Below are 22,325 nucleotides of genomic sequence, written 5' to 3'. Positions count from 1 at the left end.
CTCTACTTAAGGTGCATTTACACAGACAGATTTATCTGACAGATTTTTGAAGCCAAAGCCAGAAACAGACTATACACAGAGATCAGGCCATAAAAGAAAAACTGAGATTTCTCCTCTTTTCAGATCCATTCCTGGCTTTGGCTTCGAAAATCTGTCACATAAATCTGTCTGTGTAAACGCAGCCTAAACAGGGTCTTCAGCAGCTGAAAGGGGACACTGCACATTGGGGCGCTGGACGTCCTTACAGAGGGGGCAGCAGGGGAACGATGAAGGTGAGTATGTTTTATTTTCCCAACCATCATTGTAGCTGGAAAACCAAATGAACCAAAAAAAAAACTAAGTTGGAATCCACAGGGGCATCACTCAGCGTCCTTCCAGGAACATACAAAATAAAGACTCGACCGAGTCACAGAGAGAAAAGTCTTGAGGTTTTACAATGCTTTTTTAATTTTCTTCAGGTAGATGTGAATGCCGTTCACAGAACGTAAGACGAGCTGCGGGGTCTTCAGGGGCTCATTGTCGGGGTCCATACTCAGCTCGAATCTGGGTAACGTCAGAGCCAGAGCGACCTTCATCTCATTCATAGCAAAGTTCTGTCCAATGCAATTCCTGTAAGGGGGAGAGAATATGGAGGTTTTGGTCTGAACTTATATAGAAACATAGAAAATTGTCAGCAGAAAAAGTGGTGTATTCTCTCCAGTTTGACACAGCGCTCTCTGCTGCCACCTCTGTCCATGTCAGGAACTGTCCAGAGCAGCAGCAAATCCCCATAGAAAACCTTTCCTGCTCTGGACAGTTCCTGACATGGACAGAGGTGGCAGCAGAGAGCACTGTGTCAGACTGGAAAGAATACACCACTTCCCGCAGGACATACAACAGCTGATAAGTGCTGGAAGACTGAAGATTTTTAAATAGAAGTAAAACACAATTCTATATAACTTTCTGAAACCAGTTGATTTGATTGAAAAAGATTTTTGCCTTTAAGATTGAACCAATTGGGTATCATGTGGGTCAACTGTTGCCTTGTTAGAAAATAAGAACATTGGTGCTGCCATATGTGACCCCAAGGGTTACAACTAGACAGAGGTGATGGACAGTTTTTGGGTTACTCCGGGTAGGGGTTACTTTTAGGGTATGGTGGGGAAAGGGGTGGAAATAGAGGCCGCAGGTCACTTACTTCCCCGGTTCCAACGCCGGGTCCCGGATCGCTCTGCCCTGTACTCACGTCCCGCTGGCGCTTCCTGGTGTGAGCTGCGGCTTGAGTCATGACGCGTTAAGGCAGCTCAGCCATTCAGCGGTCAGAGCGGAGCCCCGCCTCAGCCGCTGAATAGCTGAGCTGCCTTAAGGCGTCACGTCTCAAGCCGCAGCTCAGACCAGGAAGTGGCGGCTGGGAGAACGGGGCAGTGCGATCCGGGACCTGGCACTGGAACTGGGGAGGTAAGTAACTGGCAGCCTCTATTTCCACCCCTTCCCCCGCCAAACCTTAAAAATAACCTCCGCCCGGAGTACCCCTTTAAAGAGGACCTGTCACCCCCCGTGCCGGGGTGACAGGCTCCCGTCCCCCCGTTACAGCCCCCTATACTCACCTGATCCCGCGCGGGTCCCGCTTCCTGATCCGGTCGGGTCACGGAGATATGAGCACCCGAAGCCCAGCGTGCGCGCTCACAGGAGAGTCCGATGCCCATAGAGAATGACGGAGCATCGGACTCCCCATTCATTCTCTATGAGCGTCGCACTCTCCTGTCAGCGCGTGCGCCGGGCTTCGGGCGCTCATATCTCCGTGACCCAACCGGATCAGGAAGCGGGACCCGGCGGGATCAGGTGAGTATAGGGGGCTGTAACGGGGGTCGGGAGCCTGTCACCGCGGCACGGGGGGTGACAGGTCTCCTTTAAGTAAAGGGATATTCCCACGATTTTCAGTTATGGTATTCCACAATATGGCGTCCGTAGCTGTGTTACCTGGATCCGGCGGAGAAGGGCACATACATATGGGAATGTCTCTTGGATGCATTATCTGGGGAAAACCTCAGCGGATCAAAAACCTAAAATCATAAGATAAAAAAAGGCAAAAGTAAAGAAGTTGAAAAACTCTAAAAATTATAATCAAAGGCCAAAGGAAACAGAACTACAATAAGCCACTGCAAGGCCGATCTCTCATATCATGATGGGTGGTAGTTGGAGCAGTCGCTTCCCCCAGAGCACACATGAGGCACTTGGTGGAGGTTGGGGTTCCCCAAGACAGTGAAGACAGACAGACACTGGGAGCTGAGGTGAAGGCCAATGGGTCTTTACCCTACTCCTACTCTTATATAGCTGACTTCATCCATATACTTATAGCAAAGAGCGAACTTGCCGAACATTCAAGTGTACCCAAGCCTGATCGCTCTTCATTTCCCTGCCAGTGGCTGAAGAAGTTGGATGCAGCCCTAGGGCTGCCAGGAACACAGGCTCGAGCCTATGGTTGTATCTATGTTTTCCCGGACTCCCTAGGGCTGCATCAAACTACTTCAGGCATTGGGAGCCAAATGCCAAGAGATCGGGATCAGAGGAACCCAAACATTCATCGAGTTCGATATCAAAAGGATGACATGGTAGTTATTAGCCGAGTAAAGATGTCTGACAGCTAAATATAATGCACTGGGCCCTTAGGATCCTACTAGACGGGCTGATGGCGGCCGATAAATAATGTAAACGAGCACCGATCTGCTAGATCACAGCTCATTTACTCAGCCTATTACACTGTTCGATAATTGTTTAGCAAGGGCTGTATATATATATATCGTTAGAGATGTCCATGCAGCCCTTGGCCTCTGCTCACTTCCCCGCACTGCGACTTCAAATTTAGAGCGATCTCTGATCTATCTCCTATCTATTATCTATCTATCTATCTATCTCCTATCTATCTCCTATCTATCTCCTATCTATCTATCTATCTATCTATCTATCTATCTATCTATCTATCTATCTATCTCCTATCTATCTATCTATCTATCTATCTATCTATCTCCTATCTATCTATCTATCTATCTATCTCCTATCTATCTATCTCCTATCTATCTCCTATCTATCTATCTATCTATCTATCTATCTATCTATCTATCTATCGCCTATCTCCTATCTATCTGTCTATCTATCTATCTATCTATCTATCTATCTATCTATCTATCTCCTATCTATCTATCTATCTATCTATCTATCTATCTATCTATCATCTATCTATCTATCTATCTATCTATCTATCTATCTATCTCCTATCTATCTATCTATCTATCTATCTCCTATCTATCTATCTATCTATCTCCTATCTATCTATCTCCTATCTATCTATCTCCTATCTATCTATCTCCTATCTATCTATCTATCTATCTCCTATCTATCTATTATCTATCTATCTATCTCCTATCTATCTATCTATCTATCTATCTATCTATCTATCTCCTATCTATCTATCTCCTATCTATCTCCTATCTATCTATCTATCTATCTATCTATCTATCTATCTATCTATCTATCTATCTATCTATCTATCTATCTCCTATCTATCTATTATCTATCTATCTATCTATCTCCTATCTATCTATCTATCTATCTATCTATCTATCATCTATCTCCTATCTATCTATCTATCTATCTATCTATCTATCTATCTATCTATCTATCTCCTATCTATTATCTATCTATCTATCTCCTATCTATCTATCTATCTATCTATCTATCTATTATCTATCTATCTATCTATCTATCTATCTATCTATCTATCTATCTCCTATCTATTATCTATCTATCTATCTATCTATCTATCTATCTATCTCCTATCTATTATCTATCTATCTATCTCCTATCTATCTATCTATCTATCTATCTATCTATCTATCTATCTCCTATCTATCTCCTATCTATCTATCTATCTATCTATCTATCTATCTATCTATCTCCTATCTATCTATCTATCTATCTATCTATCTATCTATCTATCTCCTATCTATCTATCTATCTATCTATCTAATGATGCTATACAGCAGAATACCTCCATTTACCTCAGGGTTATCCCACATAATCGGAGATCTGTTCATACAGTATATATTGAGAAAGATATCGGAGCCTGTTACATCGAAGAGAAGTTTATTAGAGTTTCATAGAAGAGACAAAAGAAAGTCAATAAAAATTAGCTTTATTCATATTTTTTATTTATTTTTTACATAAATGCCACCCACCTTTGGGCAGGCTCCGCCCATCAAAGAATGTGATTGGTTCTTTAAGTTTCCGACCAACTGCTGGTACAGGCGGGTAGAGACGCATGCTCTCCTTTATACACATAGTGGTATATGGCAGCTTCCCCAGGTCCTCCCTGTATAATATAAAGCAATAATAATAATAATAATAATAATAATACCACCATCTGTATTCTATCAATTACATAAACTGGTGACACCCATGAGGATCTTGGTACACTTATTCTGGTACAGTGGCTGACGGCTTTTTGGCAGCATTCGGCCCTGAGCTTGACTTTATAGATTAGAACAATAACTTTATTATATATAAGGTTCTTACCACTCCACTATAGTCCTCTCCCCCAGGACCTCTCTGATCTCCTCCCGGCATTTCTCCTGGTGTTCGGGGTATTTACCCAAAGTGTACAACGTCCAGGAGACCCCGCTGGCCGTGGTATCGTGCCCCTCGAACATGAAGGTGTCCACCTCTGCCCGCAGATCTTCATCAGACAGTCCCTGACCATTCTCATCCTAATGAAGACACATACACCTCTCTCTTACTGGAAACATTTGTATAATATTTAAAGGCGGTTTAAGAATTTAAAAAAGGATATCGTTTTTTTTCCCTATAGCTTATGGCACTTGGTGTATTGTGCACCTATAAACAGAAAGACTCTAGTGCTGGGTTGTCAAATCAACTGATTACAGAAAGTGCCAGAGATTTGTAATTTGTTTCTATTAAAAACTCAAGTCTTTCAGTACTTATCAGCTGCTGTATGTCCTGCAGGAAGTGGCATATTCTTTCCAGTCTGACACAGTGCTCTCTGCTGCCACCTCTGTCCATGTCAGGAAGTGTCCAGAGCAGGAGAGGTTTTCTATGGGGATTTGGCAGCAAAGAGCACTGTGTCAGACTGGAAAGAATACACCACTTCCTGCAGGACATATAGCAGCTGATAAGTACTGGAAGTTGAGCCTTTTTTTTTTAATACAATTAAATAACAAATATATGGCACTTTGTGGCACCAGTTGATTTGAAAAAAAAAATGTTTTTGGTAAACAAAACCCTTTAAATAATTTATAAAATAATAGACTCCATTTTGTTTTAAAGGGAACCTATGACACTGAAAACGCAGTCCAATCTGCAGGCTGCAGGTTACAGACCAGGAGGAGCTGAACTAATTGATAGATCGTTTATGGGAAAAGTCCCAGGATAACTTATTTATTAACATAAATCTCTGTCTACTCTTGGCTAAGTAGTCACGTGGGTGGTCCTACTGTGATTGACAGCTCTCTGTGTATACATGTGCATAAAACAATGCTGTCAATCTCCGCCCACTTGACTACTTAGCCCAGAATGAGCATAAATTTACATGTACAAATTACACTTAGAACTGAAACTTTTCCCATAATACTATATATCAATTTGCAGAATTTGCTGCCTACAGATGGGGCTGCGTTTCCCACCGTACAGGTTCCCTTTATATTAGATTGATGTATATAGTGATGTAACTATAAGGATTCTGGGCTCCAAATAACATCTGTAACATGGTCTTCCATCGATCATGTGCCATTCATAATATTAGTGTCTTATGCAGGCACCAAGGTCTGGGCGCAGTCACTACCTCTGCACCCCCTATAGCTGCACCCCTATAGCTGCTTACCTGTAGCTGCACCCCTATAGCAGCACATCCTATAGCTTCTCCCACTATAGCTGCTTCCCTGTAGCTGCACCCATATAGTTTTACCCCCTATAGCTGCACATCCTATAGCTGCACCTCTATAGCTTCTTCCACTATAGCTGCACCCTCTATAGCTGCACCCTCTATAGCTTCACCACCTATAACTTCACCCCCTATAGCTGCACCCCTATAGCCTATTCCACTATAGCTACACCCCCTATAGCTGCACATCCTATAGCTGCACTCCTATAGCTTCACCCCTATAACTTCACCCCCTATAGCTGCACCCCTATAGCCTATTCCACTATAGCTACACCCCCTATAGCTGCACATCCTATAGCTGCACTCCTATAGCTTCACCCCTATAGCTTCACCCCTATAGCAGCACCCCCTATAGCTGCACCCCTATAGCTGCACCCCTATAGCTGAAACCCCTATAGCTGCACCTCTATAGCTTTTCCCACTATAGCTGCACCCCCTATAGCTGCACATCCTATAGCTGCACCTCTATAGCTTCTTCCACTATAGCTGCACCCCCTATAGCTGCACATCCTATAGCTTCACCACCTATAACTTCACCCCCTATAGCTGCACCCCTATAGCCTATTCCACTATAGCTACACCCCCTATAGCTGCACATCCTATAGCTGCACTCCTATAGCTTCACCCCTATAGCTTCACCCCTATAGCTGCACCCCCTATAGCTGCACCCCTATAGCTGCACTCCTATAGCTGAAACCCCTATAGCTGCACCTCTATAGCTTTTCCCACTATAGCTGCACCCCTATAGCTTCACCCCTATAGCTGAAACCCCTATAGCTGCACCCCTATAGCTGCACATCCTATAGCTGCACCTCTATAGCTTCTTCCACTATAGCTGCACCCCTATAGCTGAACCCCTGGATCCATGGCCATTATACAGGGATCAGTTCCGTACCTTGGCACATAATAGGATGTCCAGAAAATCCAAGTGTCTCTTCTGTTTGATCTTCTCCAGCTCCGTCTCCTGTTTCAGGGATTCTTTCCTCAGTTTGATTACTTTATCTGTGATATAGAACAAACGTAATATAACTTATGTTTTTAAAATCTTTACAAAAAAACTGTCCACGGTGTATATATCTGCGACGATAAACAGCAAAACCAGGACAGTTATATGCTACAGGGGTTGTTTTAAAAAAAAAAAAAACATCTGGCACTAGTTGATTTGAAGTCCCTCATTCCCCTCAGCCCCTCCCCCCTCCATAGGATATAATGGACTCGTCTTCATTTTGTGCCTCTGTAATAAAGACGGCTTTGCCTGATAATGAGCAGATAAGAAGGGAGGGGGGGGGGTGGCTGGAAAACAGTTTTTTGAGCACAGAAGGAGGCTTTTTTGCCTAATAAAACCTATTACAGAGTTTTTTAAAATCACTTATACTACTGATTTCCGCAAAATTTCTGTGGTCTGACCTGTGTGTCCGTGCGCTATCCTCAGCGCTCTCCGGAAGCGGAATCCATGTGGGCTCAGGTGGAAAATAACATCATTGTGATACGGGAAGCAGCGGGACCTGTATTCCACCAGTTCAGAGAGCTCATATACAGCTTTGATATATATATTTTCACTGCAATAAGAGGAAATGATCAATCACGTTGTATGGAGAATGCGGCTACTGGGGTCTGTAAGATGTCTACGGGAGAGGGACGCCACATAGAGGTCAGACAGGATGGGACCAACCAGGCTAGACCCCCTCTCACCAATAACCAACCTGTACAACCCATTCTTCCCAGAACTAACCTTCTATTCCTGTACAACCACTTTAAAAAAAATGCTAATTCATATTCTAAAAAGTTTTACGTTACATTTTTACAGTCATGCTCTTAGGTTGTATTATATATTACTTTTTTTCCAGTCTTTTTTTACAGACCTGTCCAGCTGGCAGTTGCTGTCATAGCTGAAGGCGCATTTCATGATGGTGTCCAGGGTCATGAGGCTGACGTGATGGAAAAGCTCTATTTTTTTCTTATCTTGGACCAGTCTGTCCCATTTGTCCTAACAAGATTTAAAGGTGAAGTTCAAAAAAAAAAAAATCTTTTAAATCGACTGGTGCCAGAGATTTTTAATTTACTAAAGAAAATCTCAACTCTTCCAGTACTTATCAGCTGCTGTATGTCCTGCAGGAAGTGGTGTATTCTTTCCAGTCAGGAGAGCAGGAAAGGTTTTCTATGGGGATTTGCTGCTGCTCTGGACAGTTCCTGACATGGACAGAGGTGGCAGCAGAGAGCGCTGTGTCAGACTGGAGAGAATACACCACTTCCTGCAGGATATACAGCAGCTAGGGATGGTCCGAAGCGAGTTCTGTTCGGGTTCGTACGAACCCGAACTCTCTGCAATGGTTCCCGCTATCTGCCCTCTCCACGGAGAGGGTGGATACAGCGGGAGGACCGCCTGGAAAACTGGGATACAGCCATAGCCATAGGCTGTATCCCAGTTTTCCAGGCGGTCCTCCTGCTGTATCCACCGGCTGCACGGAGCGGACAGACAGCAGGAATCTGATGCCGAGCGTTCGGGTTCATACGAATTACAAATCTCTGCCACTTTCTGGCACCAGTTGATTTAAAAGAATATGAATCCAAATATATAAATTATCACTATCAAACAATATGTGCATACAATTACTCCTACACTCCCTACTTTACACTAGATGGGTTACTGGAGGACTGAGGAGGGTTGTGACCCTGTAATATCTCCTTACCAGCATGACATTAGCACAGTCAGACATTATACGGACATACGGCTTCAGAACATCGTAATGGAATCCGGGGGTCAATAGTTTTCGGTGCTGAAACCATTTCTGTCCTGACAGCACCAGCAAACCTTTCCCTGAATGATATAAGAGAAGTAGATAAGTCAGAGAGGTGGAGATATAAGAAGTGAAAGTATAAAGAGTAAAGTGGTTGTCCAGGGAACAGAACACATCTGAAGCCTTCTGCTCCATTACAAGTGTATAGGCCGATCATCGCATCGCACAACCACCTCTGAGACATATCAGTCACATATACCTGTCACAAGCTATAAACATAGGCACAATTCTGCCCCCATAAAAAATACCATCCCGCCTGGTTCGCCACTTTTTCACTTTCTCATTACTCAGCTTCCCTCTGGACTATTTGAGAGAAGAGGGCGAGTGTATACCCTGATCATTGCATCACAAGGCGAAACCACTTCTGAGACATATTACAGCCACATATACCTGCCAAAAGCTACAACCTCAATTACCAAAAAACTTGGGACACTAAACAAATTGTGAATAGCAACTGAATGCAATGATGTGGAGGTGCCAACATTCAGAATAGAACACACATCACAGATCAAAAGTTTAAACTGAGAGAATTTATCATTTTAAGTGAAAAATATGTTGTTTCAAAATTTCACAGTGTCTACAAATCCCCAAAAAGTTGGGACCATGCCGTTATTACCACTGTGTGGCATCCCCTATTCTTACAACAGACGTCTGGGGACAGAGGAGACCGGTTTCTCAAGTTTAGAAATAGGAATGCTCTCCCAATCATGTCTAATACAGGCCTCTAACTGTTCATGCGTCTTGGACCTTCGTTGTCGCACCAAATGTTCTCTATAGGTGAAAGATCTGGATGCAGGCTGGCCGCCATTTCAGTAGCCGGATCCTTCTCCTACGTTGCCATGATATTGTGGTCTGGCATTATCTTGTGGAAAAATGCCGGGTCTTTCCTGAAAGAGGTGACGTCTAGATGGGAGCAGATGTTGTTCTAGAACCTAAACCTAGCTCTCTGCATTAATGGTGCCTATCCAGACCTGCAATCTGCCCATGCCACAAGCACTCATGCAACTCCCATGCCATCAGTCATGCAGGTTTCTGAATGGAGCGTTGATAACAACTTGGGTTGTCCTTGTCCTCTCTGGTCCGGATGACATGGCGTCCCATAAAGAACTTCAAATCGTGACTCATCTGACCACAGAAGAGTTTGCCATTTTGCCAAACTCCATTTTAAATGAGCCTTGGCCCAGTGCAAACGGCTGAGCTTGTGGAGCTTGCTTAGAAAATGGCCCTTTGTACCCACAATCTGTCCCCCCCCCCCCCCAAACCACTTTTACCGTCAGATAGCTGCTTTTAATCCGTTTGGCAGGTGATGCAGTTATTGTCCTAAAAAAACAACTTTTAAACTTGCAGCCTCGTGCCCAACGGGCGTATCTGTGCTCTAACTTTGCACCACCCCTCCGTCCCTCCTCCCCACCCTCTTCATCATTAGGAATTAACATTTTCTCCTGTCTGAACATTACACAGGTGCCTTAACGATCCAGCCCATGTGCCGGGCTGACACAGCTGATGAATAAGAGACAATCTGCCTGGAGCATTTCTAATGATGAGGAGCGCGGGGAGGAGGGACGGAGGGGTGGTACCAGACTAATACATACACAATCTAAGCCCAGGCCATTGGACACAGGGCTGCAAGTTTAAAAGTTGTTTTTAGGACAATAACTGCATCACCTGCCAATCGGACCCCAGGACAGATCTTGGATTAAAAGCAGCTATCCGAAGGTACAAGTGTTTGGGGGGGTCAGATTGTGGGTACAGAGTTGCTTTAAACAACATATTTTTCACTTAAAATGATAAATTATCTCAGTTTAAACTTTTGATCTGTGATTTGTGTTCTATTCTGAATAAAATATTAGATGTTGGCACCTCCACATCATTGCATTCAGTTTTTATTCACAATCTGTTTAGTGTCCCAACTTTTTTGGAATTGAGGTTGTAAAAACATTGGCACAATTTTGTCCCTATAGAAAAAAAACATCCCACCTGATTTACCACTTTTTTACTTTCTCATTACTCAGCTTCTCTCTCTACTATTTGATATTTTATGCACAGTCACAGGGGTGTAAGAGTGTATAGATATACAGTTTACAAAGTTTACAGATAATACAGTTTACAAATTCATTATACGTACCAATCCATGGGGTTATGAAGCTATAGAAAAAGTTGTCCTTTGGATCTATGAGAAAATTGTAAGTATATTTAGGATATAATTATATAAATCCTAAAATTTAAAATGAAAAAAAAAAAAACCATAAAAAAACAGGGAGTTAAAATTTAAATTAAAAAAAAAAAACACAGTCACTTTAGAAGCTGATAGATGGAGCTTTTAGTATAAATATTTTCAAGGTGGGAAAAAAATTATAGAAAGGTTAATAGTTTAATAAATCATAAAAGAAAGAAAGAAACTTAAAAAAAATTAATAAAATGCTAAAGTAAATAAAGATTTAGCCGACAGTCTTCCTCACCTGGTCGGGACAGAATGGCTTTTACATATTCTGGATCATAGATAACAAGTGAGGCGTAGAAATTCCCGAGCCACAAAGGGAAGGCGTAGTCATATTGCTTGGCGTAACCGCTCACAGTGCTCAAATACGTTCCATCAAGTTTTAACTATTAATAAGAAAAGGAAAGATCTCAGTTACTCAAAGCAGAAGAATTCCAGGTTACTGAATATCATCATTAGACATTTTTTTTAAAAATACAGTATATATTTATTTTTCTGTTTCTGATATCTTAGACGGCCTAACTTTAGTCATCAGCTTCAGGTTAGTGAGGGTTTGTGCTTTTGTGCCAGGGCCAGTGATTGACAGAGCGGTCTGTCAGTTCAGACAGCCCCGCTCCGAAGCCGATGCTGCCGCGCGGGACCGGGAGAAGAAGACCTGCGCCTGGACAGGTAATGTATGAAGCAAGGGCTGCAAGGACATCGGCAACGATGTCCCTGCAGCCCTTGTTTCACGATCATCGGGGCCGTGAAATATGGCCAGTAAACAAGCACCGATCTAGCAGACCGTGGAATAGGGCCCTAACTAAGGGGCCTGTTCCACGGAGCGATAATCGGCCCAATTCGGCGAATTATAGCTCGGTGGAACAGAGAAAAAGATCAGCCGATGATCGTGTCATCGGCTGATCATTTATTTAGGCCCAAACCTAAAATCATTGGTCACCCACCGCGCATCGCTGTGTGGAATAGCGATGCACGGTGGGCGACCGACGATTTAAGCAGCATACATTACCTTGCAGGGCTTCTCCTCTGCTCCGTCTTCATCCCGATCCCGCGTGCAGCAGCAGCTTTGCTGCCGCCTGACTGAGCTGTCAGACTGCTCAGCCAATCACAGGCCAGGACCGCCGCGACCAGTGATTGGCTGAGTGGTCTTACAGCTCAGTCAGGCCGCTCCGGAGTTGATGCTGTGAGCGGGACTGGGATAAAGACGGAGCGCAGGAGAAGCCCTGCTAGGTAATGTATACTGCAAGGGCTGCAAGAGGACATCGGTAACAATGTCCCTGCAGCCCTCGCTAAACGATCATCGGGCCGTGGAATAGGCCCAGTAAACGAGCGAGTAGGAAGGGATGGTGGGAGATAGGAAGGGCCTAACTATTAATTTGTGTGCAATCTTATATACCAGTCACACATACACACATAGCCCACACATGGCCCGTCCCTGGAACACCTCCAAATACTCCTCAGCCATCATTACAGTTCCTTTATCTTTTAAAGACAATAATGCAGAGGTAAACACGTTCCTGTAGGTGGCGTCCTTTGTGTAAAGGTCCTTGTCCTTTTGATGACTCTATTGGGCGTGTTATGCCCGTCCACAGGTGACTCCTATAAATAGGCTTTGAATTACGGCCGCAGGGGCTGGTTTATGGCTTTACGGCAGCAGGAATACTGTCCTGCCGTTTGCCTCCAGTGTTTTCACTTAAATGCAAGGCTTGTCCAGGATTGTGCAGCATTTATGACTCTCCATTTCATTGTCTTTGGAAGGACCTTCATTTAAATAGGCTCAGTCCTTTCATGCATCCTCTCTTTGCCCTCTGCCACCTGAGACCATGAAACTGTATCAGATTTATATTGGGTGTAGTCCATGTTGGTTTCAACACCCGGCGCCCGCACAGATTCATGTCCCGCTCCTGGACCCTGCTGGCTGTCTTCTGAGCTCCGAGCCGGCTATGTCACGGCCCAGCTGAGGGATGCCCTGCTCCGCCAATGACTGGGGTAGGACACTGATTGGCTGAGCGAGCTTAATCCCACCTGTCTGTGACGTGGATCCCAGGGGTTATGACGTACCCGGAAACGGAGAGAAAATGACAGCCAGAGGGGTCCGGGAGCTGCATGATGCGGCACAGCGTGGGCTTGGGGACCGGTAAGCATAGTATGTTTTTTATCTTCCCTCCACCCCCTGCCGGTAATATATTTTTCCCTTTCCCTTTCCCAGACTTCTCTTTTAAGGTTCACCTTCAAATGGAGTTGTCTTCTGATGAGGATTTTGCTGTACTTTCGGTCTGACATCCAGCCTTCTTCCATCATAAATGGGGTTGTGGTTCCTGAAGTACATTGATATCCAACTACCAAGGGAACCCTCTAACAAAAATGTCTCCAACTCCCCCTAGTAAACCATACAACTACCTCATCCCTACTGCAATGGTGTCACCTCTTGAGTCTTCTGACAAACTCATATATGGATTCCAAGGAACGTTTGGCCCAATTTGGATGATTTTTTTTTTTCCATTTTGTTACCAGCCTGATTTTTTTATCTAGTCCTTGGTCCCCTTTTTGACAATAAACAAAGCCACCGCCCAGTGTTTATTTGCCCAGTGGCCTCAGCAGGTCTTGATCGCCCCTAATGACATATTTATTTGGAGACTATCACTCAGTGAAAACATGGGGGGAGATTTATCAAACATGGTATAAAGTGAAACAGGCTCAGTAGCCCCCGGCAACCAATCAGATTCCACGTCTCATTTTCCAAAGGAAAGGTGGGATGTGATTGGTTGCTAGGGGCGACTGAGCCAGTTTAACTTTACACCATGTATGATAAATCTCCCCCAAAGTTTAAAAAAACTTGTCATAAAGATGTGTCAAAAGTGTTGATCGATGAGGTTCTGAGTTTTCAGACCCCGACATATTGCTTACAAGAGCTGACAGAAGTACACACTAACCGCGTTCTCTTCCCATTCTGTACCTCGTGACCAGGGGCGTAGCTACGATTTACGGGGCCCCATAGCAAAAAATTTTAAGGGGCCCCCCTTCCCTACGCACAACCCAAAGCACTGTGTATATAATATATATATATATATATATATATATATATATATATATATGCTTCACTGCAGGTGCACTGATAACCCCTGACCTCTGCACAGAGCTCTGCACATTTTCCTTGCCTACTTGATTGTAGCTGGAGGACAGAGGTCAGAGGCTATCAGAGCAGTGAAGCAGAGATCTCTGTCTCCTGCTTGTTAACCCTTTCTTTGTGTTGCAGCATGTAAGTGAACATTGGGCCACTTACACACTGCAGTACATGAGGGGTTAAGCAGAAGGACACACTCTCTTACCTTCTCCCCCGGCCCCCCTCCTGCACGGGCCCCATAGCAACTGCCTACCCTGCCTCTATGGTAGCTACGCCACTGCTTGTGACAAAGACCTCTCATAATGCAAGTCTATGGGACCGCAGACAGCAGGGAGAGAAGCGCCTGGCTGTGCACATTTTCCCTGCCCGTTCTAGCAATTGGTGGATCAGACTCCATCTAACATGTTTCTACCATGAACATGGTAGTAAGCTACTACAGAATCCAGAATCAGTTCAATGTTCAAGCTTTATTTACATTATCCGGTACAGTATTAGGCTATGTTCACATTTAGTATGAGACCGGCCATTCCGTGAACCGCCTGGGCCACGGAATGGACGGTCTCATAAAAGATCTTTAGCGCCGCAGAGTTCTGATGCGGGCGCATCCGTACACACCCACATCAGAACTCCCCTCTGCACACTGTGTGCACTGACAGGGTTTTCTGCAGCCGCTATTCATTGTCCATAGTGTGCACTGATAGGGTTTTCTACGGTGCCGCTTGGGATCCCGGCCAGAGTGTATACCATGTGTATACACTCCAGCCGGGATTCCCACAGCCTGCAGCACAATGCAAGTACCGCACTAATCACGGCCTTTGCAACAACAGCTGTGATTACAGCGGAACTTACGTTGTGTGAACATGGCGTAGAGACGCAATGACCTGCATGGGTCTTTATCAAGCATAATGCAGCATCAAAGTGTTTCTGATAAAGACCCATGCGAGTCGAAACGTTGCGTACTGTATATAAATAAAGCCTGAACATAGAACTGATTCCGAATACTGTAGGAGACTACTATTTTTGAGGTCGTTGCTGTAGCCACACTGGGATTGTAGACTCCCCGACGTGTTTCCTTAGCTCTACGGCCAACAGGTTAAACACTTCACAGAGCAGCCCCATTATAAGCAGGACAAGACCCCTGGACTGGTGACCTCAGATAAGCAGACCTGCACAAAGGGCATCTACAGTTCTATCCATGGTAAACAGCTCATTTATCTTATAGAATATGGCATCCAAATATGCAGACACCAAGTTGGTGGGCATCATTGCTGACCCTATTACACAGTGAGATACTGCGTCTGAGTGGTGGAACCCTCACCCAAGTGCGGGCAGGTGCTCCTCTCCTGTGCTGCAGAAGACGGGCTCCATAGACTTTATATCAAGTCTCTTATGGGGAGGGAAGAGTAACGGGTCGTTCTAAATAAATGGGAGTTTGGATACCCATACACAGGCCCCCAAACAATCACAACTTTTCATGTGTCTGTAATAATAGTACTACTTTAATCATATGTAGTCAACAGCTTAGAAAATAGCAAGGGCAGTGTTAGCTCTGCTACATTGTTGGTAAATATATATATATATATATATATATATATATTGTGGACATGTCACTGGTAAAGTGCTCGAGGGGATGTACATCTCACCCAGGTTGATACACAGTGTGAGATGGTGAGTCCAGGAGGCATCTGTGCTCAGCAGTGTTATGCTGCTGAACTATTATTTATTATTGCCGGGCCTGGACTTACATGGAATGGCAGGTAGGTTTTGGTAGTGGGACTTGCCATTCCCTCCCCCTCGATCCAGTGTGGGTTTTGGGATCAGGTGAGCTCTGATCCCAATCAGCCTGAGAAGGCAAAAGCTGTGCTCAGTGTACAGGTCTCTCTCTCTCAGCCAGGAGTGAACAGCTTGCATGCTGTTTGGTGAGAGCTGGGAAGACAGCAGCTGCTGGGGCCTGTTCACACCCCGCAAAACTAACCACTGAAGTGCCAGAGAGGTAACCTGCGTTGTTAGTTAGCGCCCAGACGGGCAAGACCTTTTTGTTTTTGTTCTTAAAGCACAGTGTTGCTATATTTCTGTTACGGACTGTTTATGCTGAAAATAAACGCCAAGCTGTTGTTTTACAAGTCCAAGTCTGCTGTGAACTGTGTCCAAACACACCATCCCCCGGGAAGATCCCTACAATTGGTGGAGGATGCGGGCAAAGCGGTTGCTAGGGGCAACGGTGTGCAGCAACTTGGCTACAGCTGCGTATGTCCTGGGTGAAGGCTGCTGCTTCACTCCAAAAACAGACAAGCAACATGGAGGAAATGATGAAGCAGCTAATGCAAGTGAGTCTGCAACAGCAACAGGCGTTGGTCGCACAACAACAGGCTCAGGCAGCCGCTAAGCAGGATCAGGAGGCTGCTAACCTGCGCCATGAACAGGCATTGGCTGCACACCAGCAGGCTAATCGGCAGCAACAACAGGCTCTGGCAGATGCTAATCTGCGCCACGAACAAGCGATGGCTCAACAACAGAGACTTATTGAGCACCTGATAGCGAAGCAAGAGGCGTCTGCAGGTGCTAATCCCCAGCTGGTGGCAGCAGCCGCGCCAGAGACTTTGTCTGTAAGAAGAGCTGTGCAGCGTGCGCTGCAAAAGATGACTGCTGATGACGATGTTGAGGCCTACTTAACTGTCTTTGAGCGTGTGGCTGAGCGAGAAAAGTTACCCTCCACTGAGTGGGCAGAGGTCATTGCTCCCTATTTAACAGGCGAACCTCAAAAGGCCTATTATGACCTCAGTGAGCAAGAGGTCAAGGACTATCCTCGGCTAAGAGCAGAGATACTCGCCCGACTAGGAGTTACTGCTGCTGTCCGTGCCCGGAGGGTCCGCAACTGGAGCTACAGTCTGGACAAGTCAGCGAGGTCCCAGATGTACGACCTGATTCATCTGGCAAGAAAATGGTTGGAGCCAGACACCTCTACTCCTGCCCAGATCCTAGAGAGGGTCGTGATGGATCGCTACCTCCGTGCCCTTCCTGCTGATCTACAACGCTGGGTGGGACAAGGCGACCCTAGGAGTGCCGACGAACTCGTCAGCCTTGTGGAGAGGTTCCAGGCGACCGAGGACTACCTCCGTGATGTTCCTGCAGCACCGTCACCTCCCCGGAGTGCCAGATCTGTGCCGTCAGCTGGTAAGAGACTTCCATCTATTGGGGGAGTGTGGAGGGGTGCTGATAGAGGGAAGAGCGCTCAGGAGGTGTCTCAGGGGCAAAAGACTGGTGGGGGACCCCGGTGGCTAAGTGGCCCTAAAAAGGACTCCCTGCCAAGGAGACCAGGCCCTATCCAGTGCTGGAGATGCCACGAGACGGGACATATGTCTGCCCATTGCCCTCTTACCTCTGAGCCCATGGAGTGTGACGCTAGCCGGCGTCAGTCGCTATTTGCGGAGCCGTCTTTTGTTGCAGTCACTGGACTAGAGACTGAACCACAAGTCTGCAACATTACTGTAAATGACTTTCCTGTTAAGGCGTTGCTGGACTCAGGAAGCCTTGTCACCCTGGTGCATGCCAGCCTGGTGACTGGGGACTTTGTGCCAGCAAGACATATGAGTGTGGTATGCATACATGGCGATACAAAGGTTTACCCTATAGTACGGGCTAATGTCGGGACTGAACTAGGTGCTGTACAATATGAAGTGGGTGTGGTTAAAAACCTTATGCATAATGTTATATTGGGGCGTGATTTTCCTTTGTTCTGGGCTCTATGGGGAAAACAACAATCCCCTGAAAGGAGTGAGGAGACCCCTAAGCCTATTGCATTACCCACGGTAAATGATAAAAATGTACAGGAGGAATATGATGCTTTTCCTTTGCAGGTCCTGGCTGGTGAGGAAGAGGCTCCTCCCACTGTGCAAAATGTTCCAGACTTAGAGGTGTCTAGGGATAATTTTGGTACTGCACAATTACAGGACCCCACTCTCAAAAATGCGAGAGAGCAGGTCACTGTTATGAATGGGGTACCTCAGGAACCAGAAGCTGAGAAAAAATTTCCACATTTTTCTATGACTAATGATCTCTACTACAGAGTCACTAAAATTAATGATGAGGTGGTGGAACAGCTTCTGGTGCCTAAGTCGTACCGGCGTCAGGTACTCGACATGGCCCATAATCATGTCCTTGGGGGACACTTGGGGACAGATAAAACACAGGAGAGAGTCCTCCAGAGGTTTTATTGGCCTGCGATTTATGCTGACATAAAAAAATACTGTGAGTCGTGCCCCACATGTCAGCTTAGCGCTCCAGTGTCGCATTTTCGCAGTCCTTTGGTCCCACTCCCCATCATAGAGGTACCTTTTGACCGGATCGCAATGGACTTGGTGGGTCCCATTGTAAAGTCGGCTAGGGGACACCAGTACATTCTAGTGGTGTTGGACTACGCGACCCGCTATCCTGAGGCTGTACCCCTAAGAAACACTACCTCTAAAACAATTGCACGGGAATTGTTTTATATGTTTTCCAGGGTGGGGATCCCCAAGGAAATCTTGACTGACCAAGGTACACCATTTGTGTCAAAGGTGATGAAAGAGCTATGCAAACTGTTTAAAATCTCACACCTACGTACCTCTGTATATCACCCACAGACAGACGGGTTAGTGGAGAGGTTTAATAAAACCCTGAAACATATGTTAAAAAAAGTGGTGGAAAAGGATGGTCGTGATTGGGATCACTTACTACCTTATCTGATGTTTTCTATTAGGGAAGTACCCCAAGCGTCCACAGGGTTCTCTCCCTTCGAATTAGTCTATGGTCGTCACCCTAGGGGTTTATTGGATATAGCGAAAGAGACATGGGAAAGTGAGTCCACCCCATACAAGAGTGTTATAGAGCATGTAGCACAAATGCAGGACCGTATAGCCACTGTAATGCCCCTAGTAAGGGAACACCTCCAGAGGGCGCAAGAGGGCCAAAGCAGAATTTACAATCGTTCTGCAAGAATCAGGACATTTAGCCCAGGTGACCGGGTACTCATACTTGTTCCCACGGTAGAAAGCAAATTCTTAGCAAAGTGGCAGGGTCCCTATGAAATTGTAGAGAAGATCAGTGAGGTCAACTACAAGGTACACCAACCAGGTAGAAGGAAGCCTTTCCAAGTTTATCACATAAACTTGATCAAGCCCTGGAAAGACAGGGAATCCTTGGTGGCGACAAAGCCTGTTGGTCATCTGTCACCACCAATCCCTCCGGTCAGGATTGGTGACACCCTATCAGTATCCCAGAAGCAGGAAGCTAAGGAGTTCCTGCAGAAAAATAAAAACAAGTTTTCTGACCTACCAGGGCGTACGCATCTCATTAGTCATCATATTGAAACTGAGCCTAGAAGCAGAGTAAACCTTAAGCCCTATAGGATACCAGAAGCCCGGAGGGAGGCGGTATCATCCGAGGTAAAACGTATGCTTGACCTAGGAGTCATTGAGGTGTCCCAGAGCGAGTGGTCCAGCCCGATTGTGTTAATCCCAAAGCCCAATGGAACTTGGAGGTTCTGTAATGATTTTAGAAAGTTAAATGAGATCTCCAAGTTCGATGCCTACCCCATGCCCAGGGTAGATGAGTTGATAGAAAGGATGGGTAATGCCAGGTACATAACTACCCTCGATCTCACTAAGGGCTACTGGCAGATCCCACTCACTCCTAAGGCTAGAGAGAAGACTGCATTCTCCACCCCTGATGGGCTCTTCCAATATGTAGTGATGCCATTCGGGTTACATGGAGCCCCTGCCACTTTTCAGAGGTTGATGGACTTGATTCTGCGACCACATCGTGATTACTCCGCTGCCTACCTCGATGATGTGGTCATTTTTAGCACGGATTGGGAAAGTCACCTCTGTAAGGTCCAGGCGGTGTTAGATGCCATAAGTGATGCGGGTTTAACCATCAATGCAGAGAAGTGTGCACTAGCCTTAGAGGAGGCCAAATACTTGGGCTACATTATTGGGAGGGGGTTAGTGAAACCACAACTAAATAAAATCGAGGCAATACAGAATTGGCCTCAACCCCTCACAAAGAAACAGGTCAGAGCTTTCCTGGGTATTACGGGCTATTACCGTAGGTTTGTGCCAAATTTTGCCTCAGTTGCAGCCCCACTAACTGACCTGACAAAGGGTGCGAAGTCCGCAATGGTGACATGGACTCCAGAGGCCGAGAAGGCTTTTCAAAGCCTCAAGTCTGCCCTGTGCCAACAGCCTGTGCTAGTTACCCCTGACTTTAGGCGAGAGTTTTTGGTACAGACAGACGCCTCTAACACAGGGTTAGGTGCCGTCCTCTCACAGGTCGTGAATGGCGAGGAGCACCCGGTGATGTACTTAAGCAGGAAACTATCCCCGGCCGAGAAAAACTACGCCATAGTTGAGCGAGAATGTCTGGCAGTGAAGTGGGCCCTAGAGTCCCTGAGGTACTACCTACTAGGCAGGAGGTTTAAGTTAGTGACAGACCATGCCCCCCTAACATGGATGAAAATAAACAAGGAGAAGAATGCAAGGGTGACTAGGTGGTTTCTGTCCCTACAAAACTTTAATTTCACTGTGGAACACCGGCCAGGGAAATTACAGGCAAATGCTGACGCCCTATCAAGGGTACACTGTCTGTGGGGACAATACGCTCAGCCCTCCGGTCTGAAGAAGAGGGGGGGGATATGTGGACATGTCACTGGTAAAGTGCTCGAGGGGATGTACATCTCACCCAGGTTGATACACAGTGTGAGATGGTGAGTCCAGGAGGCATCTGTGCTCAGCAGTGTTATGCTGCTGAACTATTATTTATTATTGCCGGGCCTGGACTTACATGGAATGGCAGGTAGGTTTTGGTAGTGGGACTTGCCATTCCCTCCCCCTCGATCCAGTGTGGGTTTTGGGATCAGGTGAGCTCTGATCCCAATCAGCCTGAGAAGGCAAAAGCTGTGCTCAGTGTACAGGTCTCTCTCTCTCAGCCAGGAGTGAACAGCCTGCATGCTGTTTGGTGAGAGCTGGGAAGACAGCAGCTGCTGGGGCCTGTTCACACCCCGCAAAACTAACCACTGAAGTGCCAGAGAGGTAACCTGCGTTGTTAGTTAGCGCCCAGACGGGCAAGACCTTTTTGTTTTTGTTCTTAAAGCACAGTGTTGCTATATTTCTGTTACGGACTGTTTATGCTGAAAATAAACGCCAAGCTGTTGTTTTACAAGTCCAAGTCTGCTGTGAACTGTGTCCAAACACACCATCCCCCGGGAAGATCCCTACAATATATATATATATATATTTTAAAATAAGCAGGAAAAGAAAATAGCAAAAACGTATAATCTAGTGCCCCCTACCTCGTGGGCATTGCCATACAGCCAGTGACGCTTAGGACCCGGGAAAGCACTGAAGACTCTCTCCAGCTTCTTCTTCCTCAGGTAAAGACTGGAGACTTTGTAGAGCAGGTACAGGGCGCACAGGGTGGCGGCATAGTACAAGAGATCAAAGGGGCTCAGGGAGAGGAGAGCGGGCAGCATGGAGGGCGTCATGGTTGGGTTTAGCTCTGCACTGTACACTCAGGGACATATATTAGTGACGGGAGGAGCTACACATTCACAAGTCCAAAGGACAGGACAATAAATAGGAGTAAGGACTCCGCAGATGGTGTGTACATAAGCATACAAACACACAGCGAGCAATGAGCCCTGCGGGTCGGATTACGTTGAAATCCTGAAATTTATTCATCGTGCAATTAAATTACAAAAAACAAAGCGCGAATTACCTAGAAGTGTTTCCTATAGTCTCCTGTATGGGGCAACAAGCTTCTTGCATCTCCATTGGATTCCATAGTAAAAAGCGTGCTATAAGCTTCCCATTCTGCTCGTTACCCCTATCTATTGTATAGCGCTCTGGAATTAAGGGCGCTCTATAAATAAATAATAATAATAATAATAAAACTGTGGTGGCTACAGACTGGATTTTACATAATTTGGGTTTGAAGGGGATGCACTTAGTAAAATTAAACAGATTTCAAATGCCCAAGCATACCCACAGCTATAGGGTTAACAGCGCTCCTGCCCCTGTCCTTCCCTGTAATCAGATATGGGGGGGGGGGGGGATTTATTTGCCCTTATTGTTAGAGAATTATCTGTAATTCTATCCTATTGTAGACGCACAATGCTTTAGCACACTGAGGAGGGTCAGGAATGAAGGATTCTGTGTACTGGCCCATAAAGTGTTTGCAAAGGGGCTTTGTAAGCAATGACAATAGAAGTCGGAGTTT

At 45.7% G+C, this 22,325-nt stretch overlaps 1 protein-coding gene across 2 annotated transcripts; it reads right to left on the bottom strand.

The window, feature by feature from the left end:
- Positions 1–423: 423 nt before the first annotated feature.
- On the bottom strand, positions 424–21,608 carry LOC138799854 (cytochrome P450 4B1-like). Of its 2 annotated transcripts, none has more exons than XM_069981563.1 (12): positions 21,400–21,608; positions 11,190–11,334; positions 10,856–10,900; positions 8,623–8,750; positions 7,795–7,919; positions 7,340–7,491; positions 6,828–6,934; positions 4,552–4,742; positions 4,215–4,348; positions 4,038–4,102; positions 1,960–2,042; positions 424–609 (listed from the first exon to the last, which is right to left on the bottom strand). In XM_069981563.1, the coding sequence occupies exons 1-12, from the start codon at positions 21,589–21,591 to the stop codon at positions 432–434; spliced, it is 1,545 nt and encodes a 514-aa protein (XP_069837664.1). In that variant the 5' UTR covers positions 21,592–21,608; the 3' UTR covers positions 424–431. The 2 variants fall into 2 exon arrangements, with proteins under 2 accessions (XP_069837664.1, XP_069837665.1); XM_069981564.1 differs by lacking the exon at positions 21,400–21,608 and adding an exon at positions 13,178–13,580.
- Positions 21,609–22,325: the final 717 nt, after the last annotated feature.

This window comes from Dendropsophus ebraccatus, chromosome 8 (assembly GCF_027789765.1).
Source record: "Dendropsophus ebraccatus isolate aDenEbr1 chromosome 8, aDenEbr1.pat, whole genome shotgun sequence".
Lineage (NCBI taxonomy): Eukaryota > Metazoa > Chordata > Amphibia > Anura > Hylidae > Dendropsophus > Dendropsophus ebraccatus.
Note: the sequence above shows the minus strand (reverse complement) of the source record. Positions and strands in the feature narration are given on the sequence as shown.